Source organism: Manis javanica, chromosome 4 (genome assembly GCF_040802235.1).
Source record: "Manis javanica isolate MJ-LG chromosome 4, MJ_LKY, whole genome shotgun sequence".
NCBI classification, from domain to species: Eukaryota; Metazoa; Chordata; class Mammalia; order Pholidota; family Manidae; genus Manis; species Manis javanica.
The window spans coordinates 36,558,948-36,576,997 of record NC_133159.1 but is presented as its reverse complement, the minus strand read 5'-3'; the positions used below and the strand labels follow the sequence as shown (position 1 = coordinate 36,576,997).

Sequence of the window (18,050 nt, the reverse complement as noted above, 5' to 3'; positions counted from 1 at the left end):
ATTCAGCAGGGCCCTGTGGGGCAGGGAGCCCCTTTACCCTGTCTCCTTCCTCTAACAGCTACACCAGACCAACTAGTTATCAGTGGAGGCCTCGCTGCTCCTCATGGGAACGCTGGTGGAAGACAAACGTGATGGCAGAAGAGGAAGCATCCCAGGCAGCCTGGAGTACTTCATCCCTGAGCCCCTGCTTGTCAGAACTGTGGTTCCACTGAGCCAGGTCTGAAGTGCAATCAGAACCATCAGGGGGTGGCCAGACCTGGTGGTTGTTGACACAGCGGCGGCAGCGCAACCTGGGAACAAAGGACAGAGCTGTGGTCACTACAGATGCCATCTCCATGCCATGCAGGGAGTTCAGATAGTGGCCAGTGAGGGCACTGCACCCACCTGTCATGTGTGTCACTGAGGCTAGTCTCATCCAGAGTAAACAGCTCTTTCAACTCGCCCAGAGAGAAATGCCGCTCCACATCCTGCTCCTCATCCACCACACAGCTGCTCAGTGCCTTCTTGTGGCTCTGACGCTGAAAGATCTTCTCCTCAATGGTTCCTGCCTGAGGGGCGGGGCCAGGGATGCAGGCCTAAGGCATGCCCATACATAGGGGCACGAAAACCCAGGGGTTAAAAACTGTAGGCACCCAAGAGAAAGGGAGGTGCATGAGGAGTACTGCAGTGATACTTCTGCCAAACCCATTTTTCCTGTCTCTCTTGGGAACATGACTATACATGTCTGCCCACCCTGGATATTTTCTGTACCAGTGGAGGGTTTTCAGGGCCTGGCTGGATTCCTTCAGGATGAGCTGAGGTTTGTCTATAGCAGCTTCACCAGACCTCCACACCAAGCCCAAGTCTCACTCAACAAATACAATTTGGGTATTCTCTGCCAGGCCCTGTGCTAACACTAGGATACAAAGAATCAAGTATGATCCCTATTCTTAATCTCAGAGATGAGTGGGGAAACACACATATAAAGTAATTGGTACAATGACAGAAATCTGTATAGGATATCCAGGAGCCCACCAGAGACATGGTAGAGTGGAACAGTATTGAAAGCTTGAAAGTAAAGACTATCCTTGAGTTGACTCTTGAAAAATGAATAGATGGTTTATATGGGAAGAAAAAAGGGAAGGCATTCCCAGCACGGGAACAAAGGAGTAAGCCTGGCATCACTGGAAGACTGAGGAGTTCAGCCTATCTACATGATGGTGGGAGTATAGTAAGTATAGCTGGGATGGAAAAGTCAGCAGAGGCCATATTGAAGAAATTTGGATGCCAGGCTGAAGAGCTTGGCCTTGTCCTCGAAGTGATGAAAAGAAAAGTCAGAATTTTTGGAACATTCATTCTGGAAGTAGTATGTGAAGAATGAGTTAGGGTAAGACCATAGGTAAAGAATTAGGAAGCTGCTGTAATATCCAAGTGAGCTATCACTGTGACATTAGCATGGGATGGAGAAAAAGTTAGATGAAATCTTTTTCTAGAAGGTAAATGCAATGGTAAATTGGAACTGGTTATTGGGAGAGACATAATGGTCTAGTAAGATGATGTCCAGATTTGGGTTGGATGGATAAGGGAGCCATTAAATGACAAAATTCAGAAGGGAATTGAGTTTAGTCTTGGTCATGTATCTAAAGTGATCACAAGACATTCAAGTGGAGATGTACAGTAAGTGATGGAAATACAGGTCTAGAACTCTGGTAAGAGATCTGGACAACATTTACAGAGTTGTCAATTTAATGAGAGTTTGTAATCACAGAGGAAAACCAGAGTGGAGTTTCTAAAGAGAAAAGAATTTTAAGATCACTAGTAGTCAACAATGTCAGATACACAAAGAAAAATATCAACAGCCTCATTTTGACAATTAAGCCAATAGTACATTCCAAAGTTCAGTGACATAAGTAGTCTGATGAGTGAGTAGAAGATGAGGAGGTGAAGTTAATCTGTAGGCTTTGGAAAAATCTGAATGAATGGAAAATAACCCAAGGCAGTGGCTACAATAGGGCAGAGTGTAGAGAAATTGTTTTGTTTTTAAGGTGAGAGCTACTTGAGCATGTTTATAGACTAGACTAGCAGGGGAAAAGAAATTGATCAACTTAGAAAAGGCAGGATGGGATAGGGTGTAGAAGCAGAGCTGGAATGAAGAGCCTTGAACATAGAGGAAGGGAGGTGAGAGAACTCAAGTCTGGTAGCCTCCATTTTCTCTGAAGTAGAAGACAAGGTCTGTGGAAAGAATGGAAGACAGGTAGAACACTAAAGGAAGTGGAGGCTTGAAGTGGCTCTTAAAGGAAATGAGATATGGCCCAACCTAAAATGGGAGTATGAATTTATGGTAATCTGTAAATGCAAATGTTACTTGGTACATAAGCTGAGAACAGCTGTAATGTTCCAAGTGGAGTGGGTATTAAGGAAAGAGTGGCTGAAAGACACAGTGAAGATCAGGCTGAATAGAAAGGGAAGTCAAGGCAGACGGGAGTGAGGGGAGGTACCGGGACATTAGAGTGAAGCTGACAGAGGAGGTATGGTGGGATAGGAAGTGAGAGTAGAATGTTAACTTGAAGTTTTCGGTACTGAATAAATCAGTATTGTTAAAGTTACAGAGTGTGGCCTTGGGAGAAACATGAGGGGGAGGTAAGGAGGTCATTAGAGATGAGGTTAAGGAAACATGAAGGCCAAAGTGCTGGCTAAGTGCATCATCCTTGAAGTCAGCTTGGATGATAGTCTGGATCTGAAGAAGAACGGAAGACTGAGTTAGTGTCCTAAATCATCAAAATTAGGAAATTAGCACAGAGTAGACATAGCAAGGAAGAGAAGAGGGCAGTCAAGTCAGACAAAATGAACTTCAAAGAGGAACTATGGTAGTTGATCTGAGGAAGTTGGTCAGAGAACTTGGAGAATGCCAATACCACTTTTTTGCCTCAGGAGTCATGGAGAGTGAGAAGACAAAGGGCTTCCCTCAGACATGAGGGGAAGCAGGTATGCAGTGAGAATGATGAGACCACAGGGGAGTTGTTTACTGAACAGGTGTCCAGAGGACCTAGTAAGAAGGGTTTGAAAGAACGAATGGATAGACACAGAGTAGAGAACAGAGTGCCAGGCTAAGTAGAGGGGCCATTGAGAGGCACTGAGAAACAACCCAAGGTGGTCCTGAATATCTTGTTCCATGACCCACCCCTACTCTGATCACTCTCACCACCCTTACAGACAGCAGCCGGTAGATGTAGCAAGTCTTCTTTTGACCGTCACGCCAGACCCGGGCCATGGCTTGTTCATCATTGGCTGGGTTCCAGTCAGGGTCAAACATGACCAGTCGGTTAGCCCCAATGAGATTGAGGCCACAGCCCCCAGCTTTGCTGCTCAGCATGAAGACAAAGTCAGGGCTCTGAAAGGAGAGGAAGCAGAAGAAAAAGAACATCTTACAGCCAGAAGTGGAATCCTACTCAGCCTAGTCAACTATTCTTTCTCCACAGTCAGTTCCCAGATCAGCCATCACCAATTAGCCTAACCCTACCACACCCACCAGAAAAGAAAAAAAAATCAAAGGCAACCTTAAAACAGATCCCTCTTATAGCTTCTCTATCAACCTTTAATTCTGATGTTACTTCATTAGTGGTATGGGGACTGGGCTGTGCAGTTACCAATGGATTGTTGAAGCGCTCCACAATCTTCGCTCGCTTCTTAATGGACATTGTACCATCCAGGCGGACATACAAGTACCTGAAGGAAAATACAAAGATCAAAACCCCATTCCCAAAGGGAAATAACTAACCATGCTTGAGGCTATTCATGCACAGCCTGAGGCCCTAACCTCCCAAAGGGAGGGGCAGATAGCAAGGGGCCAGGACTCTGTCCTGCTGGAGTACCTGAAGGACTGGGGCGATTCTGGTTGGAGACAGAGCTAGGACCACTGCAGCAACAAGGGAATAGATATCTTTTGGGAAGGCTCTCCTGCACCCACATTTTAGCCCACATCCACCAATCAGAACACCTGATCTTCCTAGGGGGATGATAGGGGAGGCACCCCTTTGACAGCCTGCCTAGGCTCTTCCCTACCTTCGGGCCCGACAGAGCTTCTCGAAGAGGTCCAGTGTCTGGGTGTAATTGGATACCAGCACTACCTTGTCACTGCTGCGGCTTCGGGTCACCGCCAAAATGTAATCAAGGACCAGCATCTTACCTGGGGAGGCCAGCAATAATTAGCCCCCAGTAGCTCCTAATGGCCCAGGATTCTTTCTCTCGATATCCTGACTCGAGACAATATAGGTCTAGCACAAAGAGACAATTTCCCACCCCTTCTCCCAGAGGAGTCCAAAGACTGGCAGGAAAGGCTCACCTGACAGCTGGGGCTCTAAAGCCTTGGTGCTATAACCAGAGGGGAATATGTCCAAGGCACCTTCAAAGCCATCCTCCTCTTCCACACACTTGTTATAGATGAGAGCAGGATCTGAGAAAAAAAACACCCCAAATCCCCGCTACACTGCTTTCAGAAGTTTCTGCTTCAATGCTCATTAGAACCCCCTCTTTTAAGCCTATCCAGAAGAACTTCCTCAGCACCCAACTTGCATGGTCCCAAATTCCATCATGCAGTCCATGCCATCTGGGACCAACTTGCTTACTAGTGTGTTCTCCCAACAAGAAGGGAGCAATACCAGAGAGTGTAAGGTTTGATACTTTTCCTCCTGTCCAACATTTTATATGCACATATGTGCATGCATGCACTCACACACCCAGTCCTATGTACGGTAAGCATGGGCTGGGCAGAGGATACGCCAAATTTTCCAAAGCGAAGGGTCTGGTCTACAGAGTACACAATGCTGGGCTCATGCCCTGGGGAGGCTGGAATAACATGTGGCTTGTGATGACTCAGAACAAGTTTTAGTGAAGGTGGCTGGACCATCTACAGGAGTCTACCCTTGCTTGCTGACTCTCCCCAGGGCATGGACCCAACTCACGATTACACAGCTTCTTTAGTGAAGTGATGGAAGAAAGGGAAGACATATTCATCTTGCCCTCACGCAACTCTTCTGCTGGCTTCACCTGTCTCAGAAACCTCTTGTATAATTCAGTCTGAAGGGGTGTTAGCCTGAAAAAAGCAGTTGTGTCAGTAGGAAAAGCTGGATTACACTTCTGCCCTCTGAGGACATCTCAAGAGCCCAGCCATACCTCAGGGGCTAAGGTTGTCTACTCACTCACTCCATACCACTCAGTTGAATTCAGTACCTACAACAAACCACCTGCTCAATCTTCATAGGCAGATATTTAGAAAGGATATCAGATGTCCTCCGTATCAGGCACCTTGGGAAAATAGGATAAAAAGGCAAGGGTCTGGTAAAACTGCCATGTTAACTACTGGAATAAAAGCTACTACCCAAAGAGCTGAGAATGACTCTCTTTTGTACTGTCAAATGTCAGAGACCCATCAGTCCTATGGCAAAGACATCTGTATCAGGGTCTCAGTCATGAGAACAAAGACCCTTTCAAACAGCCTAGCATAGACTGACAACTTTTTCTTTTCCCCTTCAAAATGTGAGCTGGTCTTCGAGAGAAGGCCAAGGTCTCCCACTGAGCTGGGTGCCCTGACAGGGAAAGCAAGCTTCCAGCTAAGCCCTTAGCAGAGTTTCTGCTCGTGTTTGCCCAAATACCTGCTGCCATAAGGCTCAAGGCTCAATACAATCATGCTCACACCTCCTGGCAGACCAAGAAGGACAGAGATTAGGCACTAAAGAGCAGCAACTAAGAACACATTGACTCTACTTCCTACCACCTAAAATTGGGAGGAAGAGGTGGCAGCTGGGAGGAGTAGGACTCCAGGATGTAAATCATGAAGTGTATATACCTACAAAAGAGGAGTGCAGGATGTATCTGGCCCCCGGAGTTATGTGGACTCCATGAGAAAAGCCCTCAGCCTGGGAGCCACCCCCAGTTTCAGATCTATTACTGTGAGAGAAGTCTATGGGGCCTGGAAAAGGAAACCTGGCACTTTAGGTCTGAGACCAACTGACAGGAAGTTTCTGAAGTACTAACGACACTCCAAGAGATATTTGGCTCACGGAGTCCAGCAGCATCAGACATGAACTTCCTCAGCAGATTGTTCAGCAGACCACAGGGCCCAGGCCAGGAAGAAAGCAGGGATTTGACCTACAAGACCCCTTCATTTATTCAATGGCTATAATCAAAGCACAGATCCCACTCTCTTCTCTCATAGGCCAAGGCCTCAAAGGAAAGGCCTTGGATGGCTTAGGGGCAATTCTGATGACCTAATTTGAGGCAACCCAAAGAGAGGTACTGCTGTCCAGCCCAGCCCGACCATGCTGTTACCTGTTCACAATACTGGTGAGCTCCCTCAGTCGCTGTTCTCCCAGCTGCCTATCTGCCTCGCTGGCAGCTGCATCTCGACCCTTCAAAATTGGCAACTCAAAATGCTTCTTGAACTCATGGGCAGTTCCTAAGCAGAGGAGAGAAGGGAAAATTAAAGCATTAAAGAATGTAGGAAAGAAATGATTTTCCCACTGCCAGTAACGGTCGGCTACTTTGTTACAGACCAACCTTCCTCCAAGAACAAAGCTGATCTGTTTGAGTGGATCGGGAAGTTACCAAAGGAGCAAAGACTTGAAAGCCCAAAAAGTGACATAGTAGATTAAAACCCAGATACGTAACTAATTAAGGCCCACCTATAAGCTACTAATAAGAGATGACTAGCCTGTATCAGCACTTCATTGTACTGAGACATGATCAATACTTCATTGTACTGATATATGCTACAATGTGGATGAACCTTGAAGACATTATGCTAAGTAAAAGGTATTAAACACAAAAGATCACATATTGTATGATTCCATCTATATGGAATACCCAGAATAGGCAAATCCATAGAGACAGAAGGCAGATTGGTGGTTGCAACTTGATGGTAAGTGGGAATAGGACTGACTGCTTACTCGGTATAGGGTTTTCTTTGGTCAGGAATAAAAAAGGACCCTCGAAAAAGAGGATTTCCAAATGGCCAATGAACACATTAAAAGGTGTTCAACTTTATTCAGCATTAGGCAAATGCAATGAGACATCATTAAACATCCACCAGAATGACTAAAATAAAAATTTTTTAAAAGGTAACTATTGGTGATAATATAGAGCACAGTTCAGCAAGCTATAGCTATAGGTCAGATACCTGTTTCTGTAAATAAAGTTTTATTAGAACACTGTCATGCCCATTCATTTACATTTACATTTACATTTTATGGCTGCCTTCATGCTACAATAGCAGAGCTGAGTAGTTATGACAGAGTTAGTATGGCCTGCAAGCCTAAAACATGTTTTATCTATCCCTTTAAGAAAAAAATTGCTGACCCCGATGTAGATACTGAAATTCTATACTGCTGCTCCAATCACTTTGGAAAACTGGATTATCTTCCAGAGCTAAACACATCATGACATATGACCCAGCGATTCCACTCTTAGGACAGAGAAATGCACACTTATCCGAGAGAAATGCATACTGTGCTCAGGTAAAGACATGTACAAGAATGTTCCTAGCATCATTGTTCAAAATAAAATACTGAAATAAAATCAATTGTCTATGTACAGTAGAACAGATAAATGAATTCTGGTGTACTCATAAAATAGAATTACACAAAAATTCAAACAAACTACTGCTACAGGCAACAGCCTGGATGAATCTCATAATGTGGGAACAAATGAAACAAGATGCAAAGGAATATATACTATAATGGTTCCATTTACATAAAGTTCAAAAATAGGCAAAAACCTATCTTGAGTGTTTACTTTTGGGGGAAAAGGAAACAGTGACTAGAAGTGGGTGCTGCTGAGATGGTGGTAGTAACTGAATTGGTGGTTGTTAAACAGGTATACCTACTTTATGAAAGTCTTGCTGCTCAGCTTTAGCTTCTTGCCTAAAGTGTTTTTTTCTGAATACTGGCTAGTTAGGGTGGCACTGACAACCCCTCCTACTGATATCTGTGCATAATTGCCCAGACCGTCATTGTCAAGGGCTGGGGGAAACAGGAAATGCAGTTATTTAATAGGTAGTGTTTCAGTTTTACAAGATAAAGGTTCAAAAAAGGATGGTGGTGATGGCTGCACAACAACATGAATGTACCTAAATGGCATTGAATTTTACACTAAAAGGTTAAAAACAAAAACAAAAACAAAAACTGCCCACAACAGAGTTTGCCCTGAAGCCAAAGCTCTTCTGAGGTGGCTAGTATGTGATAAGCAAAAATGCTTGGGGGTAGTATTTCCATCCCCAGCTCATAGTGACATCACATCCTGCATCACCCCTGTCACCTCTGCAGTGGAAAAATGGCAGGATTGGGCCTTGCCAAGTTGCTCAGCAGAGCCAAGTTCTCCCAATGGCTTTGTTACTCTTGACAAGAGAGGTCTTCCTCCAAGAGTGCCTAGTAACCCACATATAACTAGCATTCTCTCCTTTCTCTCCTCAGCTAGAGTTACATTCCCAAGGCCAAGGCAAGGCTCCACTTCAGTATAGCAGACAAGGCTGGATTCTTACCCAGGATACCTGAATTAACAAAATGTACCAAGCTGAAATACTCAAGGAGATCATTCTGGATGGGGGTCCCAGAGATGAGCACCCGCCGGCTGGTATTCAAGCTGTCCAGGGCCTGGTAAGTCTGATTCTCAGAGTTCTTGAGCCTATGTCCCTGAAAGGAAATGAATTCTCACTTAGACCTGGGTATGGTGTGGCATCCCAGTGGTAGCAAAGTCTCATATAGACAGGAAAAGAGGAATCATAAAAATTACAGGTCCTGGAGCCTTGAGAACTGGGCAGGGGGTAGCAACAGTGAGAATGTTCCCACTTGCTTGAGGAGAAATGTCAGGCTCAAGAGATAGGCCCTCAGTTTCCAGAGCAAAGCAAGGGTTGCCTGTTTCCTCCCCTCCTCTTCCCTGCCCAGCCTACAGAGCCCTAGCAGCCTGCCTATCCTCTTCACAGAGATCATTCAGCATGTTAGAGACCTGGGTGCTTGCAGAGAATCCTCTCTTACAGCCCAACCAACCTAGAACCTGTTGAGCCACAGGCCTCCTGCATTAGTCTCAGGGCATGTTTGCACTGCCAAAGCTAAAGTGACTAGTTCCAGGCTCCTCCTCCTCTCTTCCCAAAGAATCCACACAGCTTTTATATTTAAAGAGCGTCTCTATGCCTCCCAGTGTGTCTCTTCCCAATCCCTATTCTCCATTACCCATCTTGTACACACACCTGTTACATCTCCCTTTTAAGCTTGTTTCAAGAAAATGGTAAAGGACCATGTTATCTTCCCTCTTTTCCCAAAAGCCCCATGAGCAAGATCAAGCCTGTGCCTTTTCTACTCCCAAACCCCATTTAGCCGCACACTGGGCAATGTACACAAAACCACCAGTGAGAGAATGAACAAAGAAGTCAGCCTTGCTCTCCAGCGACTCTCCCATCTGTAGGATCAAACGCAAGCTTGTTAGCATAACACTTCTCAATAAGACCCCAGCTGACTTCTCCAATACTCCCACAGCTTGTTACAGTCCAGGAATCCGCACCTTCTCACAATTCCGGGTGCTGGATTTCCTTAGGTCCCTTTGCCCATGCCACTCCTATGCCCAGAATTCTCTTCCCCTGGCAGATTCCTCAAATGTCACCTTTTATGCAAAGCCTTCCTCAACGACACTTTCACTTTGATCCTGGGCACACTATGTAACAGCTGTTTACTGAACCTTTTAATGTGCCAGACACTGTACTAAGCCCTTCAACCTGTCTCTTCTGTAATACACATAACAATCACATCAGTGGAAATTATACCCATTTCAGAGAAAATGAGGCTCAGAAAGGTTAGCATTTATCTACAATCACGCTGGTAGAAAGTAGCAGAACTAGGATTTGGACTCAGGACTATTTGATTCTGAAGTCTGGACATTCTGCTACTCTGTTTCCCATCCATAGCTATAGATACTAGAGTACTGATCACACTCTACTATACTTTATCTCCTCACCTAGGCAGGAACTTCAGAAGGCAGCAACCATGTCAGATTTGCCTTTATAACTAGGGGCATAGGACAGAGTCCTGCACAGAGCACTGCTCAGTGAATGTTTGCTGAATGAAAGAGTGAATGAAAAACCAATGTTTCTATTAAAGAAGAATTAGACAAACACAGAATTTTAATTTTTAAAAATAGTTGGATGCTGTACACCTAAAACAATATGTTGTATGTCAATTATATCTCTTTTAAAAAATGTTTTTAAGACATCTAAAACAAACTATTTAAATATATAATGACTAGAGGCTCTAAGCACTAGCCCTGAAACAGAAGGCTGAGAGCTTTTGAGTTCCAAAGGGAAATGAAACTAGAAACTCGTGAGGAAATTATCCAAAAGGCCCAGGAGAAATGGGTATCAAAAATTGGGTCCCCCTAATCATCCATCATGATCAAGTGGGATTCATCCCAGGGATGCAAGGATGTTACAACATTCAAAAATCCATCAACACCATCCACCACATGAACAAAAAGGATAAAAACCACATGATCATCTCCATAGATGCTGAAAAAGCATTTGACAAAATTCAACATTCATTCATGATAAAAACTCAACAAAATGGGTATAGAGGGTAAGTACCTCAGCATAATAAAGGCCATGTATGACAAACCCACAGCCAACATTATACTTAACAGGGAGAAGCTCAAAGCTTTTCCTTTAAGATCGGGAACAAGACAAAGATGCCCATTCTCCCCACTTTTATTCAACATAGTACTGGAGGTCCTAGCCATGGCAATCAGACACAAAGAAATAAAAGGCATCTTGATTGGCAAGGAAGAAGTCAAACTGTCACTGTTTGCAGATGACATGATATTGTAAATAAAAAACCCTAAAGAATCCACTCCAAAACTACTAGATCTAATATCTGAATTCAGCAAAGTTGTGGGATACAAAATTAATATACAGAAATCTATTGCATTCCTATACACTAACGATGAACAAGCAGAAAGAGAAATCAGGAAAACAATTCCATTCACAATTGCATAAAAAAGAATAAAATACCTAGGAATAAACCAAGGAAGTGAAAAACCTATACCCTGAAAACTGTGGGACACTCTTAAGAGAAATTAAAGAGGACACTAATAAATGGAAATTCATCCCATGCTCTTGGCTAGGAAGAATTAATATTGTCAAAATGGCCATCCTGCATAGAGCAATCTACAGATTGAATGCAATCCCTATCAAAATACCAACAGCATTCTTCAAGGAACTAGAACAAATAGTTCTAAAATTCATATGGTACAACAAAAGACCCCGAATAGCAAAAGCAATCCTGAGAAGGAAGAATAAAGCAGCAGGAATTATGCTTCCTGACTTCAAGCTCTACTACAAAGCCACAGTAATCAAGACAATTTGGTACTGGCACAAGAACAGAACAATGGACTAGTGGAACAGAATAGAGAGTCCAGATATAAACCCAAGCATATACGGTCAATTAATATACGATAAAGGAGTCATGGATATACAGTGGGGAAATGATAGCATCTTCAGCTGCTGTTGGCAAAACTGGACAGCTACATGTAAGTGAATGAAACTGGATTATTGTCTAACCCCAAAAGTAAACTCAAAATGGATCAAAGACCTGAATGTAAGTCACGAAACCATAAAACTCTTAGAAAAAAATATAGGCAAATATCTCTTGGACATAAATATGAGCAACTTCTTCATGAATATATCTCCCCGGGCAAGGGAAACAAAAAGCAAAAATGAACAAGTGGGACTATATCAAACTAAAAAGCTTCTGTACAGCAAAGGATACCATCAGAAGAACAAAAAGACACCCTACAGTATGGGAGAACATATTCATAAATGACATATCTGATAAGGGATTGACATCCAAATTATATAAAGAGCTCACACACCTCAACAAACAAAAAACAAATAAGCCAATTAAAAAATGGGCAGAGGATCTGAACAGACACTTCTCCAAAGAAGAAATTCAGATGGCCAACAGACACATGAAAAGATGCTCCACATTGCTAATCATCAGAGAAATGCAAATTAAAACCACAATGAGATATCACTTCACACCTGTTAGGATGGCCAACATCCAAAAGACAAACAACAACACATGTTGGCGAGGTTGTGGAGAAAGGGGAACCCTCCTACACTGCTGGTGGTAATGTAAACTAGTTCAACCATGTGGAAAGCAGTATGGTTCCTCAAAAAACTCAAAATAGAAATACCATTTGACCCAGGAATTCCACTCCTAGGTATTTACCCTAAGAATGCAGCAGCCCAGTTTGAAAAAGACAGATGCACCCCTATGTTTATCACAGCAGTATTTACAATAGCCAAGAAATGGAAGCAATCTAAGTGTCCATCAGTAGATGAATGGATAAAGAAGATGTGGTACATATACACAATGGAATATTATTCAGCCATAAGGAGTAAACGAATCCTACCATTTGCAACAACATGGATGGAGCTAGAGGGTATTATGCTCAGTTAAATAAGCCAGGTGGAGAAAGACAAGTACCAAATAATTTTACTCATCTGTGGAGTATAAGAACAAAGCAAAAACTGAAGGAACAAAACAGCAGCAGACTCACAGAATCCAACATGGGTGGGAAGGGAGGGATAAGGGGGAAAACAGGGCATTACAATTAGCACACATAATGTGGGGGGGCGGACAGAGGAAAAGCAGTATATACAGAGAAGATAAGTAATGACTCTATAGTATCTTACTATGCTGATAGACACAGACTGTAATGGGGTATGTGGGGGTGGGATGTGATAACAGGGGGAGTCTAATAACCATAATGTTGTTCAAGTAATTGTACATTAACGATATAAAAAAAATTGGGTCCCCCTAAACTGAAGCTCTCTGAATGCAGCATCATCAGATCCCGGGGCCCTGATATATAGCAGGCACTTAAAAACCCAATGAATGAACTGGGCTGACAAGCTATCCCTGTGGGTCTCTATGGAAGGGAAAGCCAATCCCAGCTCCCTGTGGGACCTCCCTGCCTCCAGACCCAGCTCCTGCCATCACCCATGGATTTAAAACCCAAACTTCAGCATCTCTGCAAATCAAATGTTTGGCCAGATGAAAAGTTGCCAAAGCTCCTACTTTTAAGTTGCTGGTAAATTTCTGTTCAGGCACAGTTCTCAGTTTATCCTTTTTAAACACACAATGATACTAAAATTAAATACCACCACTTCACTTTGGTTTACATGAGCTCTATTGAGTAGCATTCTTGCTTTTTAAAAAAATTTAATTTAATTTAATTTTTTTGGTATCATTAATGTACAATTACATGAGGAACATTGTTTACCAGGCTCCCCCCTTCACCAAGTTGCGCCCCAGAAACCCCATTACAATCACTATCCATCAGCATAGTAAGATGCTGTAGAGTCACTACTTGTCTTCTCTCTGTTGCACATCCCTTCCCATGCCCCCCCACATTATACATGCTAATCGTAATGCCCCCTTTCTTTTCCCCCCAACTTATCCCTCCCTTACCATCGATCCTCCCCAGTCTCTTTCCCTTTGGTAACTGTTAGTCCATTCTTGGGTTCTGTGATTGTGCTGCTGTTTTGTTCCTTCAGTTTTTCTTTGTTCTTATACTCCACATATGAGTGAAATCATTTGGTACTTGTCTTTCTCCACCTGGCTTATTTCACTGAGCTTAATACCCTCTAGCTCCATTCATGTTGTTGCAAATGGTAGGATTTGTTTATTTCTTATGGCTGAATAATATTCTATTGTGTATATGTACCACATCTTCTTTATCCATTCATCTACTGATGGACACTTAGGTTACTTCCATTTCTTGGCTATTGTAAACAGTGCTGTGATAAACATAGGGGTGCATCTGTCTTTTTCAAACTGGGCTGCGGTATTCTTAGGGTAAATTCCTAGAAGTGGAATTCTTGGGTCAAATGGTATTTCTATTTTGAGCATTTTGAGGAACCTCCATACTGCTTTACACAATGGTTGAACTAATTCACATTCCTACCAGCAGTGTAGGAGGGTTCCCCTTTCTCCACAACCTCGCCAACATGTGTTGTTGTTTGTCTTTTGGATGGTGGCGATCCTTACTGGTGTGAGGTGATATCTCATTGTGGTTTTAATTTGCATTTCTGATGATTAGCAATGTGGAGCATCTTTTCATGTGTCTGTTGGCCATCTGAATTTCTTCTTTGGAGAAGTGTCTGTTTAGCTCTTCTGCCCATTTTTTAATTGGATTATTTGCTTTTTGTTTGTTGAGGTGTGTGAGCTCTTTATATATTTTGGATGTCAACCCTTTATCAGATCTGTCATTTATGAATATATTCTCCCATACTATAGGGTACCTTTTTGTTCTATTGATGGTGTCCTTTGCTCTACAGAAGCTTTTCAGCTTGATATGGTCCCACTTGTTCATTTTTGCTTTTGTTTCCCTTGCCTGGGGATATATGTTCATGAAGAAGTCACTCATGTTTACGTCCAAGAGATTTTTGCCTGTGTATTTTTCTAAGAGTTTTATGCTTTCATGACTTACATTCAGGTCTTTGATCCATTCTGAATTTACTCTTGTGTATGGGGTTAGACAATGATCCAGTTTCATTCTCTTACATGTAGCTGTCCAGTTTTGCCAACACCAACTGTTGAAGAGGCTGTCATTTCCCCATTGTATGTGCATGGCTCCTTTATCATATATTAATTGACCATATATGTTTGGGTTAACGTCTGGAGTCTCTATTCTGTTCCACTGGTCTGTGGTTCTGTTCTTGTGCCAGTAGCAAATTGTCTTCAATACCGTGGCTTTGTAGTAGATCTTGAAGTTGGGGAGCGAGATCCCCCACAACTTTATTCTTCCTTCTCAGGATTGCTTTGGCTATTGCCAAAGTTCTTTGGTGGTACCATATGAATTTTTGAACTATTTGTTCCAGTTCGTTGAAGAATGCTGTTGATAATTTGATAGGCATTGCATTCAATCTGTAGATTGCTTTGGGCAGGATGGCCATTTTGATTATATTAACTCTTCCTAGTGAAGAGCATGAGATGAGTTTCCATTTGTTAGTGTCCTCTTTAATTTCTCTTAAGACTGTCTTGTACTTTTCAGGGTATAGGTCTTTCACTTCCTTGGTTAGGTTTATTCCTAGGTATTTTATTCTTTTTGATGCAATTGCGAATGGAATTGTTTTCCTGATTTCTCCTTCTATTAGTTCATTGTTAGTGTATAGGAAAGCCACGGATTTCTGTGTATTAATTTTGTATCCTGCAACTCTGCTGAATTCTGATTTTAGTTCTAGTAGTTTTGGAGTGGATTCTTTAGGGTTTTGGGAAATAGTGAGTTTGACTTCTTCTTTACCAATCTGGATTCTTTGTATTTCTTTGTTTTGTCTAATTGCCATGGCTAGGACTTCCAGTACTCTGTTGAATAACAGTGGGGAGAGTGGGCATCCCTGTCTTGATCCTGATCTTAAGAGGAAAAGCTTTCAGCTTCTCGCTGTTCAATATGATGTTGACTGTGGGTTTATCATATATGGCCTTTATTATGTTGAGGTACTTGTCCTCTACACCCATTTTGTTGAGTTTTTATCATGAATGGATGTTGAATTTTGTCAAATGCTTTTTCAGCATCTATGGAGATGATCATGTGATTTTTATCCTTTTTGTTTATGTGGTGGATGATGTAGATGGGTTTTCGAATGTTGTACCATCCTTGCATCCCTGAGATGAATCCCACTTGGTCAGGGTGTATGATCTTCTTGATGTATTTTTGAATTTGTTTTGCTAATATTATGTTGAGTATTTTTGCATCTATGGTCATCAGGGATATTGATCTGTAATTTTGTTTTTTGGTCGGGTCTTTGCCTGGTTTTGGTATTAGGGTGATGTTGGCTTCATAGAACGAGTTTGGGAGTTTTCCCTTCTCTTCTATTTTTTGGAAAACTTTAAGGAGAATGGGTATTATGTCTTCTCTGTATGTCTGACAAAATTCTGCGGTAAATCCATCTAGCCTGGGTGTTTTGTTCTTGGGTAGTTTTTTGATTACCGCTTCAATTTTGTTGCTGGTAATTGATCTGTTTAGATTTTCTGTTTCTTCCTTGGTCAGTCTTGGAAGGTTGTAATTTCTTCTAGGTTTTCCAGCTTGTTAGCATGTAGGTTTTCATAGTATTCTCTAATAATTCTCTGTATTTCTGTGGGTCTGTTGTGATTTTTCCTTTCTCGTTTCTGATTCTGTTGATGTGTGTTGATTCTCTTTTTCCCTTAATAAGTCTGGCTAGAGGCTTATCTATGTTTATTTTCTCAAAGAACCAGCTCTTGGTTTCATTGATTTTTTTCTATTGTTTTATTCTTCTCAATTTTATTTATTTCTTCTCTGATCTTTATTATGTTCCTCCTTCTGCTGTCTTTAGGCCTCATTTGTTTTTCTTTTTCCAATTTCAATAATTGTTACATTAGACTATTCATTTGGGATTGTTCTTCCTTCTTTAAATATGCCTGGATTGCTATATACTTTCCTCTTAAGACTGCTTTCGCTGCGTCCCACAGAAGTTGGAGCTTTGTGTTGTTGTTGTCATTTGTTTCCATGTATTGCTGGATCTCCATTTTAATTTCATCATTGATCCATTGATTATTTAGGAGCATGTTGTTAAGCCTCCATGTGTTTGTGAGCCTTTGTTTTCTTTGTACAATTTATTTCTAGTTTTATTCCTTTTTGGTCTGAAAAGTTGGTTGGTAGAATTTCAATCTTTTTGAATTTACTGATCCTCTGTTTGTGGCCTAGTACATGGTCTATTCTGGAGAATATTCCATGTACACTTGAGAAGAACGTGTATCCTGCTTCTTTTGGGTGTAGAGTTCTATAGATGTCTATTAGGTCCACCTGTTACAGCGTGTTGTTCAGTGCGTCTGTGTCCTTATTTTCTGTCTGGTGGATCTATCCTTTGGAGTGAGTGGTGTGTTGAAGTCTCCTAAAATGAATGTACTGCATTCTATTTCCTCCTTTAATTCTGTTAGTTTTTGTTTGACATATGTTGGTGCTCCTGTATTGGGTGCATATATATTTATAATGGTTATATCCTCTTGTTGGACTGAGCCCTTTATCATTATGTAATGTCCTTCTTTATCTCTTGTTACTTTCTTTGTTTTGAAGTCTGTTTTGTCTGATACTAGTACTGCAACACATGCTTTTTTCTCAATGTTGTTTGCATGAAATATCTTTTTCCATCCCTTGACTTTTAGTCTGTGCATGTCTTTGGGTTTGAGGTGAGTCTCTTGTAAGCAGCATATAGATGGGTCTTGCTTTCTTATCCATTCTATTACTCTGTATCTTTTGATTGGTGCATTCAGTCCATTTACATTTAGGGTGATTATTGAAAGATATGTACTTATTGCCATTGCAGGCTTTAGATTTGTGGTTACCAAAGGTTCAAGGGTAGCTTCTTTACTACTGTCTAACTTAGCTCACTTATTGAGCTATTATAAACACAGTCTGATGATTCTTTATTTCTCTCCCTTCTTATTCCTCCTCCTCCATTGTTTATATGTTAGGTATTTTATGTTGTGCTCTTTTGTGTTTCCTTTGACTGGTTTTGTGGGTAGTTGATTTTATTTTTTGCCTTTAGTTAGTATTTGGTTGGTCTGCTTTCTTTTCTGTGATTTTATTTTCTCTGGTGATATCTGGTTAGCCTTAGGAGTGCTTCCACCTAGAGCAGTCCCTCTAGAATACCCTGTAGAGGTGGTTTGTGGGAGACAAATTCCCTCAGCTTTTGCTTGTCTGTGAATTGTTTAATCCCTCCTTCATATTTAAATGATAAATGTGCTGGATACAGTATTCTTGGCTCAAGGACCTTTTGTTTCATTGCATTAAATATATCATGCCATTCTCTTCTGGACTGTAAGGTTTCTGTTGATAAGTCTGATTATAGCCTGATGGGTTTTCCTTTGTAGATTGCCTTTTTTCTCTCTCTGGCTGCCTTTAATACACTGTCCTTGTCCTTGATCTTTGCCATTTTAATTATTATGTGTCTTGGTGTTGTCCTCCTTGGGTCCCTTCTGTTGGGAGTTCTGTGTGCTTCCGTGGTCTGAGTG

The 18,050-nt window shown here is 41.9% G+C and overlaps 1 protein-coding gene across 1 annotated transcript in view; it reads right to left on the bottom strand.

The window, feature by feature from the left end:
• Nucleotides 1-36: 36 nt before the first annotated feature.
• The window catches only part of RAD54L (RAD54 like), a 40,842-nt gene continuing 22,828 nt past the window's right edge, over nt 37-18,050 (bottom strand). Inside the window, exons 10-19 of the mRNA XM_073233858.1 lie at nt 8,513-8,663; nt 6,307-6,433; nt 5,209-5,283; nt 4,941-5,071; nt 4,322-4,432; nt 4,042-4,165; nt 3,627-3,705; nt 3,191-3,370; nt 385-548; nt 37-290 (exon numbers count right to left, since the gene is read on the bottom strand). Coding sequence (XP_073089959.1) covers nt 80-290; nt 385-548; nt 3,191-3,370; nt 3,627-3,705; nt 4,042-4,165; nt 4,322-4,432; nt 4,941-5,071; nt 5,209-5,283; nt 6,307-6,433; nt 8,513-8,663 — 1,353 coding nt within the window. The 3' untranslated portion in view covers nt 37-79. The remainder of the gene's footprint in view (nt 291-384; nt 549-3,190; nt 3,371-3,626; nt 3,706-4,041; nt 4,166-4,321; nt 4,433-4,940; nt 5,072-5,208; nt 5,284-6,306; nt 6,434-8,512; nt 8,664-18,050) is intronic.